The following is a 14,166-nucleotide window of genomic DNA, read 5'->3' on the forward strand; positions in this document are numbered from 1 at the left end:
GGAGGGGCAGAGAGAGAGAGGGAGAGAGAATCCCCAGCAGGCTCTGCACAGTCAGCATTGAGCCTGATTTGGGGCTCTCTCCCACGACCCAGCGATCATGACCTGAGCCAAAATTGAGGGTCAGATGCTCAACTGACTGAGCCACCCAGGCACCCCTTAAGACCTTTTGAGCAAGTGGACTTGGCATTCCCGCCCCCGCCCCCTTCCACCAGAGAGCCCTGCAAATTATGTAGCTGGTCCTAACTGGTGTGCTAGGTGATATATTAAAATAGTTTAATGATTCCTTCTCAGACATGGCCCCAAAGAGAAGGGAAAATCAATCCCAACTGCCCTTTTTGTAGGAGGAGGTGCATGTGACTTTAAGAGACGGGCCTACAGGGTGAAATGGAGCAGGTCCTGGAAGACGTGGCCTTCAAGGGCGCTTGGTAGATTTGAAGGGCACGTACTACCTGACTATATGACCAAGTCTCTGCTGAGGAAATGCTCTTCAGACTTCAGTTTTCTGCAGTTACTTCAGGCGTAAGGCAGCTTGTGCTTTATCTTCCGTGATGGAAAATGTGAAAGTCATGGCTTCTTTCTCTCCCTTTGAGCCCTAACTTTCTGTGTGCAGTAGTTTTCCCCTTGTCTGGGGCATACACGTTCTAAGACCCTCAGTGGATGCCTCATACTGTGGACGGTGCTGAACCCCATGTATACTGTTTTTTCCTGCACATACATACCTGTGATAAAGTTTAATTTATAAATTAGGCACAGTGAGAAATCAGCAACAATTACTACCAGTAAAATAGAACAATTATAACCATATCCTGTAATAGAAGGGGTGTGAATGTGGTTTCTCTCTCACTTAAGATACATTATGGTGCTGCACTCACCTTCTCCCTGGGATATGTGTGATGATGCGATGCCTGTGTGACCAGGTGAAATGACGTGGAAGACACAGGCATTGGGACGTAGCACTAGGCTACTGATGACCTATGGTCAGAAGGAGGTCATCTGCTTCCAAAGGCAGTTGACTGGGGGTAACTGAAACCAAGGCGAATGAAACCACAGGATAAGGGGGACTACTTTACTTACATGGACATGAATGTCAAAGACCTTGCAATCCCGAATTCCTTTGCTGTACTACAGAGGGAGTGCTCTGCCTCTCTGAGCTTTGTCTTTCTGCCCCCTAAGCCTCCTCCTCCTTGGTAAGAGTTGTGTCAGGGTCTCCTACGATTCCTCGAATGCAGGAGTGCAGATTTTCCATGCTTCAAACCGGTGCCCTTGGGATGAATACACGATGAAAACCTCATGCCTCCCCCATTCATGTATTCTTGCCTTCAGTTGAGAAAGGATTTTTGTTGAGTTTCGTTTTAGTTTGCGGTGGGCAAACAATTATTTTAATTTCCCAAATGAAAATGTATACCGTAGAATCGAATGTGCTCTTTAAAAGTATACGCATGATTCTAACAAACATAGTCCTGAGAAAATTACTGCCCTCAAGCCTTATCTTCCTGAATTTAGCGCCATTTTAGGTACTGGTTTGCAACCTGTTTGTTACCACTGCCTTGAGCTAAAGAACAGAAATTGAAATTAAGCATTTAGAAACCCAGAGCAAGTTGTTGAATTAAATTATTAAAAAATCGGAGGCTTGTTTGTGTCTTCTTTCATATTCTGCAGCTATGTTTTAGTATTTCACACGCACCATATCTTACAAAAATATCAGTCCATAACAGATTGGAGACTAAAAACAGACCGATTCTTGACCACAAATAGTTTGAGAAGTACTCTCCTAATTGACAGAGCCGGCAGTATATTTCCTGGACCACCAGGCTTCTCATTACTTCCGTCTTTCCACAAGTGGTGACAAACCCCCGTGTGAGTGTGTGTGTGAGTGTGGTGTGTGTGTAAGATGGGCTCTCTCTCCCCTCAAGAGAGAGGCATTGTCGTAAGACAGCCATGATGCATGTGTGGCTGGGATGGTGTCATGAGAGACGGCTGTTGAAGTTGAGAGAGTTGTGGGTGGCCTTTTCAAACCAACAATAGTGGTCTGAACTGGGTTGAGAAACCATTTTTACCGAACCCTGCTAGAAGGGTTAGAAAATACGCACTACTAGAAAATAAAAACATGCCCAGACTGTTCTGCACCGAAGGTAGAATCCCAGCATTGAGAATGGTCTCTCCCTTTTAGCCACTAGGATCCATACTTGAGAACGCCTTTTATACTCTTTGAGGTTATAAAACTGAGAAAACTCCTTGCCTCCATATCCAGCCCCAGCCATCTCTCCCAACAGACCTGTGTCCCTCAGCTCCTTACAGAACACAGACGTGGTTCGCATGTCTCTCAGAGATACTGTAGCTGGTCTGCAGGAGCCCGTGTGTACCTTCTCATTGTTCATGGTGACACTATGAACTTGGGTGTATTTATAACCACGGAGCTGACCCCTCACCTGCCAATGCCAGCATCCCCCCTTCACGGCTGTGCGCACACCAGTGTTCCTAATCTCTTACCTGGTCCCCTGGCCAGGGTGGGGTGCAAACCAATTGTTTACCAGTCTGTGGGTGGATGCAAGAGTTTACACTGGTTAAACTTTGGGGTAATTTCTTGGTTTTTTGGCAACAACTGCCAGTCTCTGGATCGGTTTCCTTTGCAAAGGAAGAGAGTAGGAAGACTTGTGCTTTCCCTAAATATCTCTGCTTTTGGTCCATCGTAGTGCCAGATAAATCTCAATATTCATTAAAAAGTGACCAATTACTTCAGAAATTAGAGAAGTTGATCTCCCATGATACAAAGCTTAACTGGGAGCTTGATCGGTATTGCCTCACACTCTCTGAGGTGAGATTTTCCAACCTTCTCTCAAGTGTTGGTCTCCTTTTGGTGAATGATTCTTAGGCAGTTTTAATTATTTAAGGCCAGTTGGCCAGAACTTATTATATCAGGACTTACTGTAGGCTTCGGGAATTCAAGATCAACAAGGCTGTGCCTGCCCTCAAGGAGCTCACAGTGGGAGGAAACTACAAGCAAGATTCATTAGGAGACTTGTAAAAAACTATGGTGTGGCTGGAGTTTATAACTGTCAGCAGCTGCTTCTGGGTGTTACTGTCTAATTACTTTCTGCCTAATATCATGTACCCTCTATAAGTACTGAGACTTACAGGGGATATACCAATAATGCCTTGGGAGCAGCTGATAGGAAGAGGTGGGAACCTGTGACCTACGGAAACTTTCCATGGGAGTGATGCAAAGAGGTTTGCAAATGTGATCTCACTTTCTCCATTTATATAGAATATATATATGAAGAAGTAAGTCCAAGTGTACTGCCTCTCAGGCTTTAGGGAGATCAGTGTGTATTTGGTGAAATGAATCGATCAGCGTATATATTAGTGGAAGCCTCAAAATGGTAAGCTGTGAATTTCTGAACTGGGTCTCCAGCAAAGTTCAGCTCAGTGGGAAAAGCAAATAGCTTACAGAACAGGACACCAGAATGGTCAATAAAGAGGCAAAGATACTCAAACTGATCGGTAATCAGAAAAATGCAAACTTGAACAACAAATGGGGGCGCCTGAGTGGCTCAGTCAGTTAATCCTCCAACTCTTGATTTTGGTTCAGGTCATGATCTTCTGGTTTGTGAGATTGAGCCCTGCATCGGGCTCCATGCTGACAGCACTGAGCCTGCTTGGGATTCTATCTCAATGCTGCTCTCCCGCTCAAGAGCCCTCGCTCCCCCCCTCACCTCAATAAATAAACATTTAAAAAAATGTTTTAAACAACAAATGGGTACTATTTCTCAGCCTTGAGACTGATGAAAATTTTTAAAAAACAACTGATAATACCAAGTGTTGGGGCCATTATGGAGAAACACATTCTCTTGCTTTCCTTGTAAGAGTAAATTGGCAATCAGTTTGGACAGCAATTTTGCAATATTTAGTAAGGTTTAAAGGTACACTTACCCTATGACCCAAGAATTCCATTCTAAAATGTTTTCACATGCTTAAAGCATCATATACAAAAAAAAATTATTGCAATGTCTGTTATAGGGGAAAAAATTGGAAATAAACCCAAATGTCCTTTATTAGGAGAAAGAGTAACTTACAGTTTACTTATACAGTGAATATTACACAACATTTAAAATGGATGAATTGGATTTACAAGTATAACCTGGGTAAATTTTATAATCATATTATTGAGTGAAAACAATAGGTTGCCAAACAGTATCTACTCTTTATCATTAATATAAAAAGTAAAATGCATATCAGTGTTAAATGTACATTCATGTACATACACTTGGGACAATAAAAGTGTAAGGACCTGGGTGGGAAGAATACAAAACAACTTGACAGTGGTGAAGGAGAGAGGGAAGTAGGATCAAGGAGGCACAAAAGAGACCTTTGCTGTCTGTGTTACATTTTCTCTGTTTAAAAAAATGAGAGAAGAAGAGGTGCCTGGGTGGCTCAGTCGGTTAAGCGTCCGACTTCAGCTCAGGTCATGATCTCGTGGTTCGTGGGTTTGAGCCCTGCATCGGGCTCTGTGCTGACAGCTCAGAGCCTGGAGCTTGCTTCAGATTGTGTCTCCCTCTCTCTCTGCCCCTCCCCTGTTCATGCTCTGTGTCTCTCTCTCTCAAAAATAAATAAACATTAAAAAAGAAAAGAAAGAAGATAAGGACAAATGTTAAAGTCAGAGTAGTGGTGCATGCATTTGTAATTTCCTGTACTCTTCTGTAGTTTTGAAATATTTCATTAACAAATAGTGCTTAGGGCATATGGGGCACTCTCTGAGAAGGTACTATTATTGTTTCTGCACCAGGAGCCCATGCCCCTGAGTTTTCTGCTGCCATGATCTTTGTAGACTTCTGACTGTCTGTATGGCTAAGGGGATAGAGGGAGACTGAATAAGCTTTAAGATCCTGTCCATTTTAACATTGTTATTCCAAGATCATCAGTAGATGATTGATTGTTGTCATGGCCACATTCCTACATGTCCGGCACTCTCCGGGCACAGAAGCAGAGCAAGCGATGACTGTGTGTGTCACACACCCTCCAGTGCCCACAGCCAGATGGGAAACCTAAATATACCAATTTTGTTGTGTTTTCTGAATCCCCTTGAAACCAGCATTTTTATGTTATGAGATGCCCCTGAACTAATATAAATAGGTAGGTGTGGGGAAGAGTTATTTTGAGGGCCATAATTTGATTTAGTTATCTCAGGCGATCAATGATTGTTTAACACCAGAAATAGTTGACTAGAACAGCTGCTGAAACAATGCTTTGTGTGGGAAATGATAAAAGGTTCAGTATTTTGACAGCCATTTTGGAGGTATGAATAATACGACTTCTAAGAAAATCCTGATTGCTGGGTTGGTTTGGGGGGATTTTGAGTGTGTGTGGGGGGGGGGGGTCGGATTCTCTAGATAAGATTTCCCATCTCCTAGTATTCTGCATGGATAGTGGGTATAGAAGGAATGTTTTCCCTCTCCCAGAGTCTTGACTCTATATCAGTAGGGTTTAGGCAGCACAGCAATAAATTACTGTTCAGGTTTTTTAAAAATACCTAACTCATCCATTCATCAAATGTGTATTCAGGGCTTACTGTGCTTCAAGCAAAGTTCAGGACCTAGGAGTCAGAAAGAGTCTGTTAGATGCCGCCGTAAGGGGCTCCATCTGGAAAGAGGAGGAAAAGTAGAACAAGGCAAAATGTGCAAGTAATTTTAAATAAATTCAATAGGTACTACAGAAACAGAACTTGGAGGGGGATGAGGGATAGAAAGAGGTGGCGTTAAATAATTGGAAGTTTGTCATTTGAGGTGGTGGGAGGTAAGAATTGACAGGCAAGCACAACATTCCAAATAGACGGCAAATTCTAGTCAGTGTTACAAAGTGACAGAGTGGAAGAGTGTATTTATTGATTCAGCTCTTAATGTGGAAGAGTGTATTTATTGATTCAACTGGCCAACTGCATGCCTCAATTCACAGTATTGCTTTCTGTCTGGATATCCGGCACCTTAAATTTTCACAGAATTTTCACGGCAGTTTTCTGATTGTATATGTGCCTAATGTGAGTATTACCATATTATACTGTCTGAAGTTAACTTTTAAAGTATTTCAGCATGGGGCCCCTGGCTAGCTCAGTCAGAAGAGCATATGACTCTTGATCTTGGGGTCATGAGTTCGAGCCCCACAGGGGGTGTAGAGATTACTTAAATAAATAAAACTTTAAAAAATAAAATATTTCAGCATGAACCATATGGTAGGTATGTAGGTACCTATTAGTTTTCATCTAAGTCTTAGTGGTGCCAGTTTTTTTTTAAATTTTTTTTTAACATTTACTCATTTTTGAGAGAGATAGACTGAGCATGAGCAGGGAAGGGGCAGAGAGAGAGGGAGACACAGTATCTGAAGCAGGCTCCAGGCTCCGAGCTGTCAGCACAGAGCCCGATGTGGGGCTTGAACTCACAGGCTGCGAGATCATGACCTGAGCCAAAGTTGGATGCTCAACCAACTGAGCCACCCAAGTGCCCCTGGTGGGAGTTTGTCATAACTGGTTGGTGCCAGTCGTGAGTGCACACTCAGTGTTGGTGAGCTGGCATCTAATCAGAAGCCCTCACCCTGGAGAATCTTCTTTAAACAACTCGGTTTTCTTTATCTCTGAGTGACGCTAGAGGTTTTGTTAATTAGAATAATGGATATTGGAGATGAATTTTAATCGGGGATATTTGTGGTGGTGAAGATGAGTGGATCAGGTTGAACCTTTACAGAGACCTTCCTTCCTGTGTGTTACAGAATATAAAAGTCTAGTGAGACATTAAGGATGGGGAAACTGAGGCTCGGGGGGGCTGGGTGTGAGAGTTGGGTGATGGCAGGGCCAAGACTGAAGAATTCCAGAACCAGGACTGTCTCTGTTGGCTGCTCTGCTCAGTGAGGTATGCTTGCCCTTGGAAGAATCTTTATCTGTGATGACACTCTTTTAGGGGCTCATTAAACCAAGGCTAATCCTTGACTGAATTCCCTAACCCCAGACTGAAGTGTGTGTTCTTTAGAACCAACGTAGGTGACATTTCCGGTATTGGGGGAATTTCATTTCTTTTAGATTCAAGAAAAGTAAAGTATTACAAACACTCAGTTATGAGCGATGTATTTGTATTTCTGGTTCACATCGAAGGGAATCCAGTTTAGCTGGTGTTCTTTTCTGCTTTTCCTATTAATATACCCTTCCATCTGCAGATAATTGAAAAGTAATTAGAGCTCTTCGCAGTAAATCCATGTCATATTAAAGAAAACAAAAATGCAACACATGTGTGGCATTATGTGGAAATTTACCCCGTGGAAAACTACAGGCTCTCAGGATTTTATTTTTAATGTATGTTATACAGTCCAGATCAAACAAATGAATTAATTTCCACTCTAGTGAAGGATTGTTTTTCCTGGTGTGTTTAGGTGGCTATGGTCACTGTGGTTTGGAGTGAGCCTAAACAGGTTCCTGTCCTTGGACAAAGACCAAGGACAACTATAGGACTTGCCTACGGTTAATCTCCCATAGGCCTCTTGACTAATAACCCTGGGGCAGGAAAGCAAGTGCTAGTATGATCACTTTACAACGGAGGCAGTCAAAACAACGAGAAGTTATGGCATGTTCACACCACGGAACTGGCTATAACAGAGTCAGGGTCAGAGCTAAGCTCTTCTGAACACTGGGTGACTGCACAGTGGCCCTGTCCATGACCCCAGGCTGCCAGAGCAGAAGGAAGTGAATTTCAGTGGTATGGTGCACATCAAAGTATTCGATATGGCCGGAACCGAACCTCAAGACATTAATAGAAGACAACACATCAAGACATACTGGTGGTGACAGTTTCAGAAGAACTTCTGGTTCAGATTCCACAGAAGTTTATGCAAAGCCTGCTATGGGTCAGGTTCATGCTTCTGGGAGGCTACTTATTTTCAACAGTAGCAGAGCAAGGGAGCCTGGACCTTTAGCCTCCCTCTCTAAGCCTTGACCACCATCAGTGCTACTCCAAACCATTTTCAGTAAACATGCCATCTAAGGATAAGTCGAATTAAACAAAGGAATGTCTTGGCAAGTTCTAGACTAGGTTTCTTAAGCCCTTATTCTATTCTGCCTCTTGCCCCTAAATCCTATTATATTTTGTCTTATTACCAGAGCAATCTTGTAGTTGTGATATTGTCTTCATTGTATCATTGAGAAAACCAAGCCATTGAAAATAAAATGCCTTGCCTTATGATGAAAACTAGTCAGAGTTTCTAGTTGATTCTTCTGAGTCCAAGTCCTGCTGTGTGCTGATTTCCATCTGACCTTGGAATAATTATGGGCATTTACTTTATAGGGATATTTTGGAGTCATCTTGCTAAGTAAGGGATCTAGTTTATTTGACTTTGTGGAGTTTGTGTGTGTGTCCATGTTATTTTAGAATAGTGGAGAAAACGTTTGGTGCCTAATCCCAGCTTAGGGTAGATAAACAAGGCACACTTTCCTGGAGGGGACACTTGGAGGAATGGTGGTTTTAAGATAGACTTGCACTTCTAGCGAGAGAGAATGCACGCGCACACACACGCACATGCACGCACACCCACGCGCTGCAATCCAAGAGTCTGGTGCTTGGGGCACCTGGTGGCTCAGTCAGTTGAGCTTCTGACTCCGGCTCAGGTCATAATCTCACGGTTCGTGAGTTCAAGCCTCAAATGAGGCTCTCTGTTGTCAGCACAGAGCCTGCTTCAGATCCTCTGTCCCCCTCTCTCTCTGCCCCTCCCCTGCTCTCACATGCTCTCTCTCTTGCTCTCAAAAATAAATAAACTTAAAAAAGAGTTGGAGGCTTAACTGACTGAGCCACACAGGTTCCCCAAGGTGCTGCCTCTTCTTAAGTGAGCAGCAGCATATTGGGTATTTGCATTTCTCACAAATAAAAAGGTAAAATCATGTGTTGGCTATTCAGGCTTCCTGGACAGACTTGGATGATGTGGGCAAGTTTCCCCCAGGTCCCGGACAGATCAGTGAGGTTCCTGACCCACAGAATTCTACTGTATGTTACCAGGATGCCTTCCTGGCATTTTTTGCCTTTCCAATCATTTTAATGTTTGATGTGACAAATGGCAAAGGACTCTGCCACTGCGATGGGAACTGAAATGAGAAAATGCTTGTTTCACAGCCCTTGTTCACTCCTAAACAAGTGTTAAGACTCTGGCCTTCTTCCCTCCTAGATTATAAATACCTTAAGGACTCTCTATCTTATTATGTTTTGTGCCCACAGACTTTGCTTTGAACGTAGTAGGTACTGATTTGATGGTTGCTGAGCTGAACTATACTTTTCCAATATGAAGAAAAGTGGGGCAGATTAAAATAATATGTAGGCCAGCCTGACACAGTAACTCAGATAGACATGACTAGTTCCTGGCCTTGGCAAGTTACTCAAATTAAGACTGGGTTTCTTAGGTGGAGAGAGGGAGAAAATAATGCACATTGGGTCTCATGTAGGTAGAGCAGAGACACCAACATGTTAATGCTTAATACCTTACTTATTTTTATTTTAAATAGGCATTTATGAATACCAGCTTATGCAGACTGAGCTACCAGCTTTGCTAGCCTTCGCTTGCTTTTGAAACCAGCAGACTGCCTTCCAGCCTGTGCTGTTTCTCTTGGTGTTGTTGGAACAAGTCACGTAGAGCCAACATCAGAATGTTTAAGATGAAAATTTTGTCACGGCCGGGTGCGACAGGAGAGGGCTTGTCGAGAAGGGTTGTAGAGGAAGACCATTGGGAGGTCCAGCCGAAGGGGTGTGTTGACACTGCCTCTGGGAATTTGGGGAAGCCCTGGGGAAACCCTTAAGCATTTTTCTGCCTTCTCCACCCTCAGGCCTTCTCGTGGGTACCCTTGATGTCGTGCTGGACTCCAGTGCCCGGGTGGCTCCTTACCGAATCCTGTACCAGACTCCTGACTCTTTGGTCTATTGGACCATCGCCTGTGGTAAGTAGTGATATTCAGAAATACCGAGAAACCTTATGATTCGTAACTTTCGGCCAGAGAGGAAGGAGCCTTTATTTGGGAATGCAGTCTCTTGGTATTTTAGGGTAATAACCATAGCCATTTTGGCAGATGAACCCCAAATCTCAATGGCTTAATGCAGGAGCGGTTTCTTTCTCACTCTGGTGAAGTCTTGTGTGGATCCTGTGGCCTCCTCCATTCGCAGTGACACAAAGCCTCCATAGGAGGACAACTTAGAAGGGGAAAGAGGGAGGTAGAGGCACACCTGCATTTAACTTCCTTGGCCCAGACGTGTCACACACCACCTCCACTCACACTGTTGGCTTGAACCAGTCACACGACTCCAACCTAACTCCATAGGCAGCTGGGAAATGAAGAGAAACATGTGAAACACTTGAGTGTACTAAGTAATACACACATATCCTAGCACAGTGCTTCCTCTTTGGGTAGGGATCAATTCTTTTTCCTGATGATAATCTGGAATAATGTCCTGTGTTTAAAATGGTGGTCAACAGCTCTGCCATTGTTGGATCTCTCACAAGAATGTTTCATCCAAAGTGGCCAAGGTTTTATAGTTATTCGTTTGCCTGTGCCTTTACAAATAACCATAGGAAAAGCAAGGACACAGAACCCTTTTCTTTTCATTTTTTACTGCCACTTGGTTTTTATTATTATTAATAATAAACTTTATATTTTATTTTTTTTATTATTTTGTTATTATTTTTAGATTTACATCCAAATTAGCATATCGTGCAACAATGATTTCAGGAGTAGATTCCTTAGTGCCCCTTACCCATTTAGCCCATCCCCCCTCCCACACCCCCTCCAGTAACCCTCTGTTTGTTCTCCATGTTTATGAGTCTCTTCTGTTTTGTCCCCCTCCCTGTTTTTATATTATTTTTGTTTCCCTTCCCTATGTTCATCTGTTTTGTCTCTTAAAGTCTTCATATGAGTGAAGTCATATGATATTTGTCTTTCTCTGACTAATTTCACTTAGCATAATACCCTCCCGTTCCATCCATGTAGCTGTAAATGGCAAGATTTCATTCTTTTTGATTGCTGAGCTATACTCCATTGTATATGTACACCACATCTTCTTTATCCATTCATCCATCGGTGGACATTTGGGCTCTTTCCATACTTTGGTATTGTGCATAGTGCTGCTATAAACATTGGGGTGCATGTGTCCCTTCAAAACAACACACCTGTATCCCTTGTATAAATACCTAGTGGTGCAACTGCTGGGTTGTAGGGTAGTTCTACTTTTAATCTTTTGAGGAACCTCCATACTGTCTTCCAGAGTGGCTGCACCAGTTTGCATTCCCAACAACAATGCAAGAGAGATGCTCTTTCTCCACATCCTCGCCAACATCTGTTGTTGCCTGAGTTGTCAATGTGAGCCATTCTGACAGGTGTAAGGTGGTATCTCATTGTGGTTTTGATTTGTGTTTCCCTGATGATGAGTGAAGTTGAGCATTTTTTCATGTGTCAGTTGGCCGTCTGGATGTCTTCTTTGGAGAAGTGTCCGTTCATGTCTTTTGCCCATTTCTTCACTGGATTATTTGTTTTTTGGATGTTGAGTTTGATAAGTTCTTTATAGATTTTGGATACTAGCCCTTTATCTGCTATGTCATTTGCAAATATCCTCTCCCATTCTGTAGGTTGCCTTTTAGTTTTGCTGATTGTTTCCTTTGCTGTGCAGAAGCTTTTTATTTTGATGAGGTCCCAGTAGTTCATTTTTGCTTTTGTTTCCCTTGCCTCCAGAGACGTGTTGAGTAAGAAGTTGCTGCGGCCAAGATCAAAGAGGTTTTTGCCTGCTTTCTCCACTAGGATTTTGATGGCTTCCTGTCTTATGTTTAGGTCTTTCATCTACTTTGAGTTTATTTTTGTGTATGGTGTATGAAAGTGGTCCAGGTTCATTTTTCTTCATGTCGCTGTCCAGTTTTCCCAGCACCACTTGCTGAAGAGACTGTCTTTATTCCATTGGATAGTCTTTCCTCCTTTGTCAAAGATGAGTTAGCCACACGTTTGTGGGTCCATTTCTGGGTTCTCTATTCTGTTCCATTGATCTGAGTGTCTGTTCTTATGCCAATACCATACTGTCTTGATGATTGCAGCTTTGTAGTATAGCTTGAAGTCCAGGATTGTGATGCCTCCTTTGGTTGTCTTTTTCAAGATTGCTTTGGCTATTTGGGGTCTTTTCTGGTTCAATTCAAATTAGACTTTGTTTTTTAGAACAGTTTTAGATTTATAGAAAAATTGAGTAGATAGTTCACAAAGCACCTATCTGCCCTTCACACACATTATTTCCTTTATTATTAACATCTTACTATGGTACATTTGTTTTAGCTAATGAGCTCATATTGATACACTATTACTAAACAAAATCCACAGCTTATTTAGATTTCCTTAGTTTTTTAAAAAAAATTTTTAAGTTTATTTTTATTTTTTTGAGAGAGACATAGCAAGTGAGGGAGGGGCAGAGAGAGAGAGCGGGAGACAGAAACCCAAACAGGCTCCATGCTGTCAGCACAGAGCTGATTGCAAGGCTCAGACTTATGAACCATGAGATCATGACCAGAGCTGAAGTCGAGTCAGACGTTTAACTGACTGAGCCACCCAGGCACCGCTTGATTCCCTTAGTTTTTACTTAATGTCCTTTTTCTGTTCCAAGATCCTATCCAGGATACTATATTTTGTTGTCATGTCTCTTTAGGTTCTTCTTGGCTGTGGAAGTTTCTCAGGCTTTCCTTGTTTTTGATGACCCTGCCACTTTTAAAGGGTACTAGTCAGGTATATTATAGAAGGTCCCTCTATTGGAATTTGATGTTTTTCTCATGATTAAGCTGAGGTGATGGATTTTTGCTGAGGAACATCACAGAGATAAAGTGCTATTTTTATCACATTATGTCAAGCAAGGGTACCGATTGTCAATGTATGACTGACGATGTTTTCTTTGATCACCCAGCGGAAGTAGTGTTTTTTGGGTTTCTCCACTGTTAAGTTACTATTTTTTCCTCCTCTCCATGCTGTATAATCTCAGGGAAGAAGTCACTATGCGCAGCCCACCCTTAAGGAGTGGGGAATTTTAATTTATTCAATTGTTTTTATCAGTATGGAATCATATATATTTATTGTATGCTTTGGGGCAGTCCAGTACCACTTTATTTTGTTGCTCAAATCATTCTAGCTTTGGCCATTGGGAGCTTTTTCAGTTGACTTTGTTCAGTCTTTGAACTGATCTCTACTCAGTAGGAAGTGCTGTGCTCGGATCTAAAGATACAGAAATAATTAGATCCGGTCTCTGCTCTTGAGAACATAAGTAAATATTCAGTTATAGCCCAGTGTGCACCATTACCACACGCTGCCAGTTGATTGCAGGGTGCCCAACTAAAGACAGGAATCTCAGCTGGCCTTTTACATAGGTAGGGGAAATGATCTGGGTGTGAGTCCCAGCTGCCGGAAGGCTCCAGTGCTCTATTCATGCTCCCTCCAGGATTTAATGGTACCTGAAATTCTAACATTGTAGTGTTGTATCCCTTTCAAGTTATTCTGGTTAAGATGCAAACAGCCCCATGAGACATGATGGAATATATCAGTCATTTATGCATTCTGGTGAATGAAGGAATAGCATCAGGGTGCAGGGCATGGAGAAAACCACCTAGGGGTGAAGGGTGGGGATTGGAGCAAGAGGAAGGAGATAAAGGCTAAAGGGAGAGGGAAGCTGGGACCCTGAAGAAGACTTACCAGTGTAACCCAGGCTCCTGTAAGTTAACATTCCAGCCATCTGTGCCATTTATTCAATACAAAAGGGAAGAACCCAATAGCTACTGTAGAGTGGGGAATGCCCTGGGGTGGTTGGTGAGGAAAGTGTCACGTTTAGTTGGCAAACATTCTAGAATCCTGTTAAAATAGACATTGTAGCCAGCAAGTGAAGAAATAAAAAGAAAGGGAATTAGAAATCAGACAGAACCACTAAACTACTTGACTTAACAAGTGTGTGCAAAGGACACTTTCACACTTTCTCTTTCACCTTCCAGCCTAGCACTTGTGCCCAGAGGCTTTTGAGATCCTTTGGAGCCTGGAGCTCCTTAGAGCTCTCCTATCTGCCCTTCTAGTGCTCTAGATGCCTGCCCTTCCCAGGTCAGTGTGCTTTTACACTTCTATGAGCTGCTGGTTTGTGCCTCATGACTCTT

The 14,166-nt window shown here is 42.6% G+C and overlaps 1 protein-coding gene across 1 annotated transcript in view; it reads left to right on the forward strand.

Annotated features, from left to right (window-relative positions):
• Positions 1 to 14,166, forward strand: part of TBC1D9 (TBC1 domain family member 9) — a 114,266-nt gene that overhangs the window by 39,809 nt on the left and 60,291 nt on the right. Inside the window, exon 2 of the mRNA XM_042935431.1 lies at positions 9,842 to 9,952. Within this exon, the coding sequence (XP_042791365.1) occupies positions 9,842 to 9,952 (111 nt within the window). The remainder of the gene's footprint in view (positions 1 to 9,841; positions 9,953 to 14,166) is intronic.

The sequence above is a fragment of the Panthera leo genome, chromosome B1, assembly GCF_018350215.1.
Source record: "Panthera leo isolate Ple1 chromosome B1, P.leo_Ple1_pat1.1, whole genome shotgun sequence".
Classification (NCBI taxonomy): Eukaryota; Metazoa; Chordata; class Mammalia; order Carnivora; family Felidae; genus Panthera; species Panthera leo.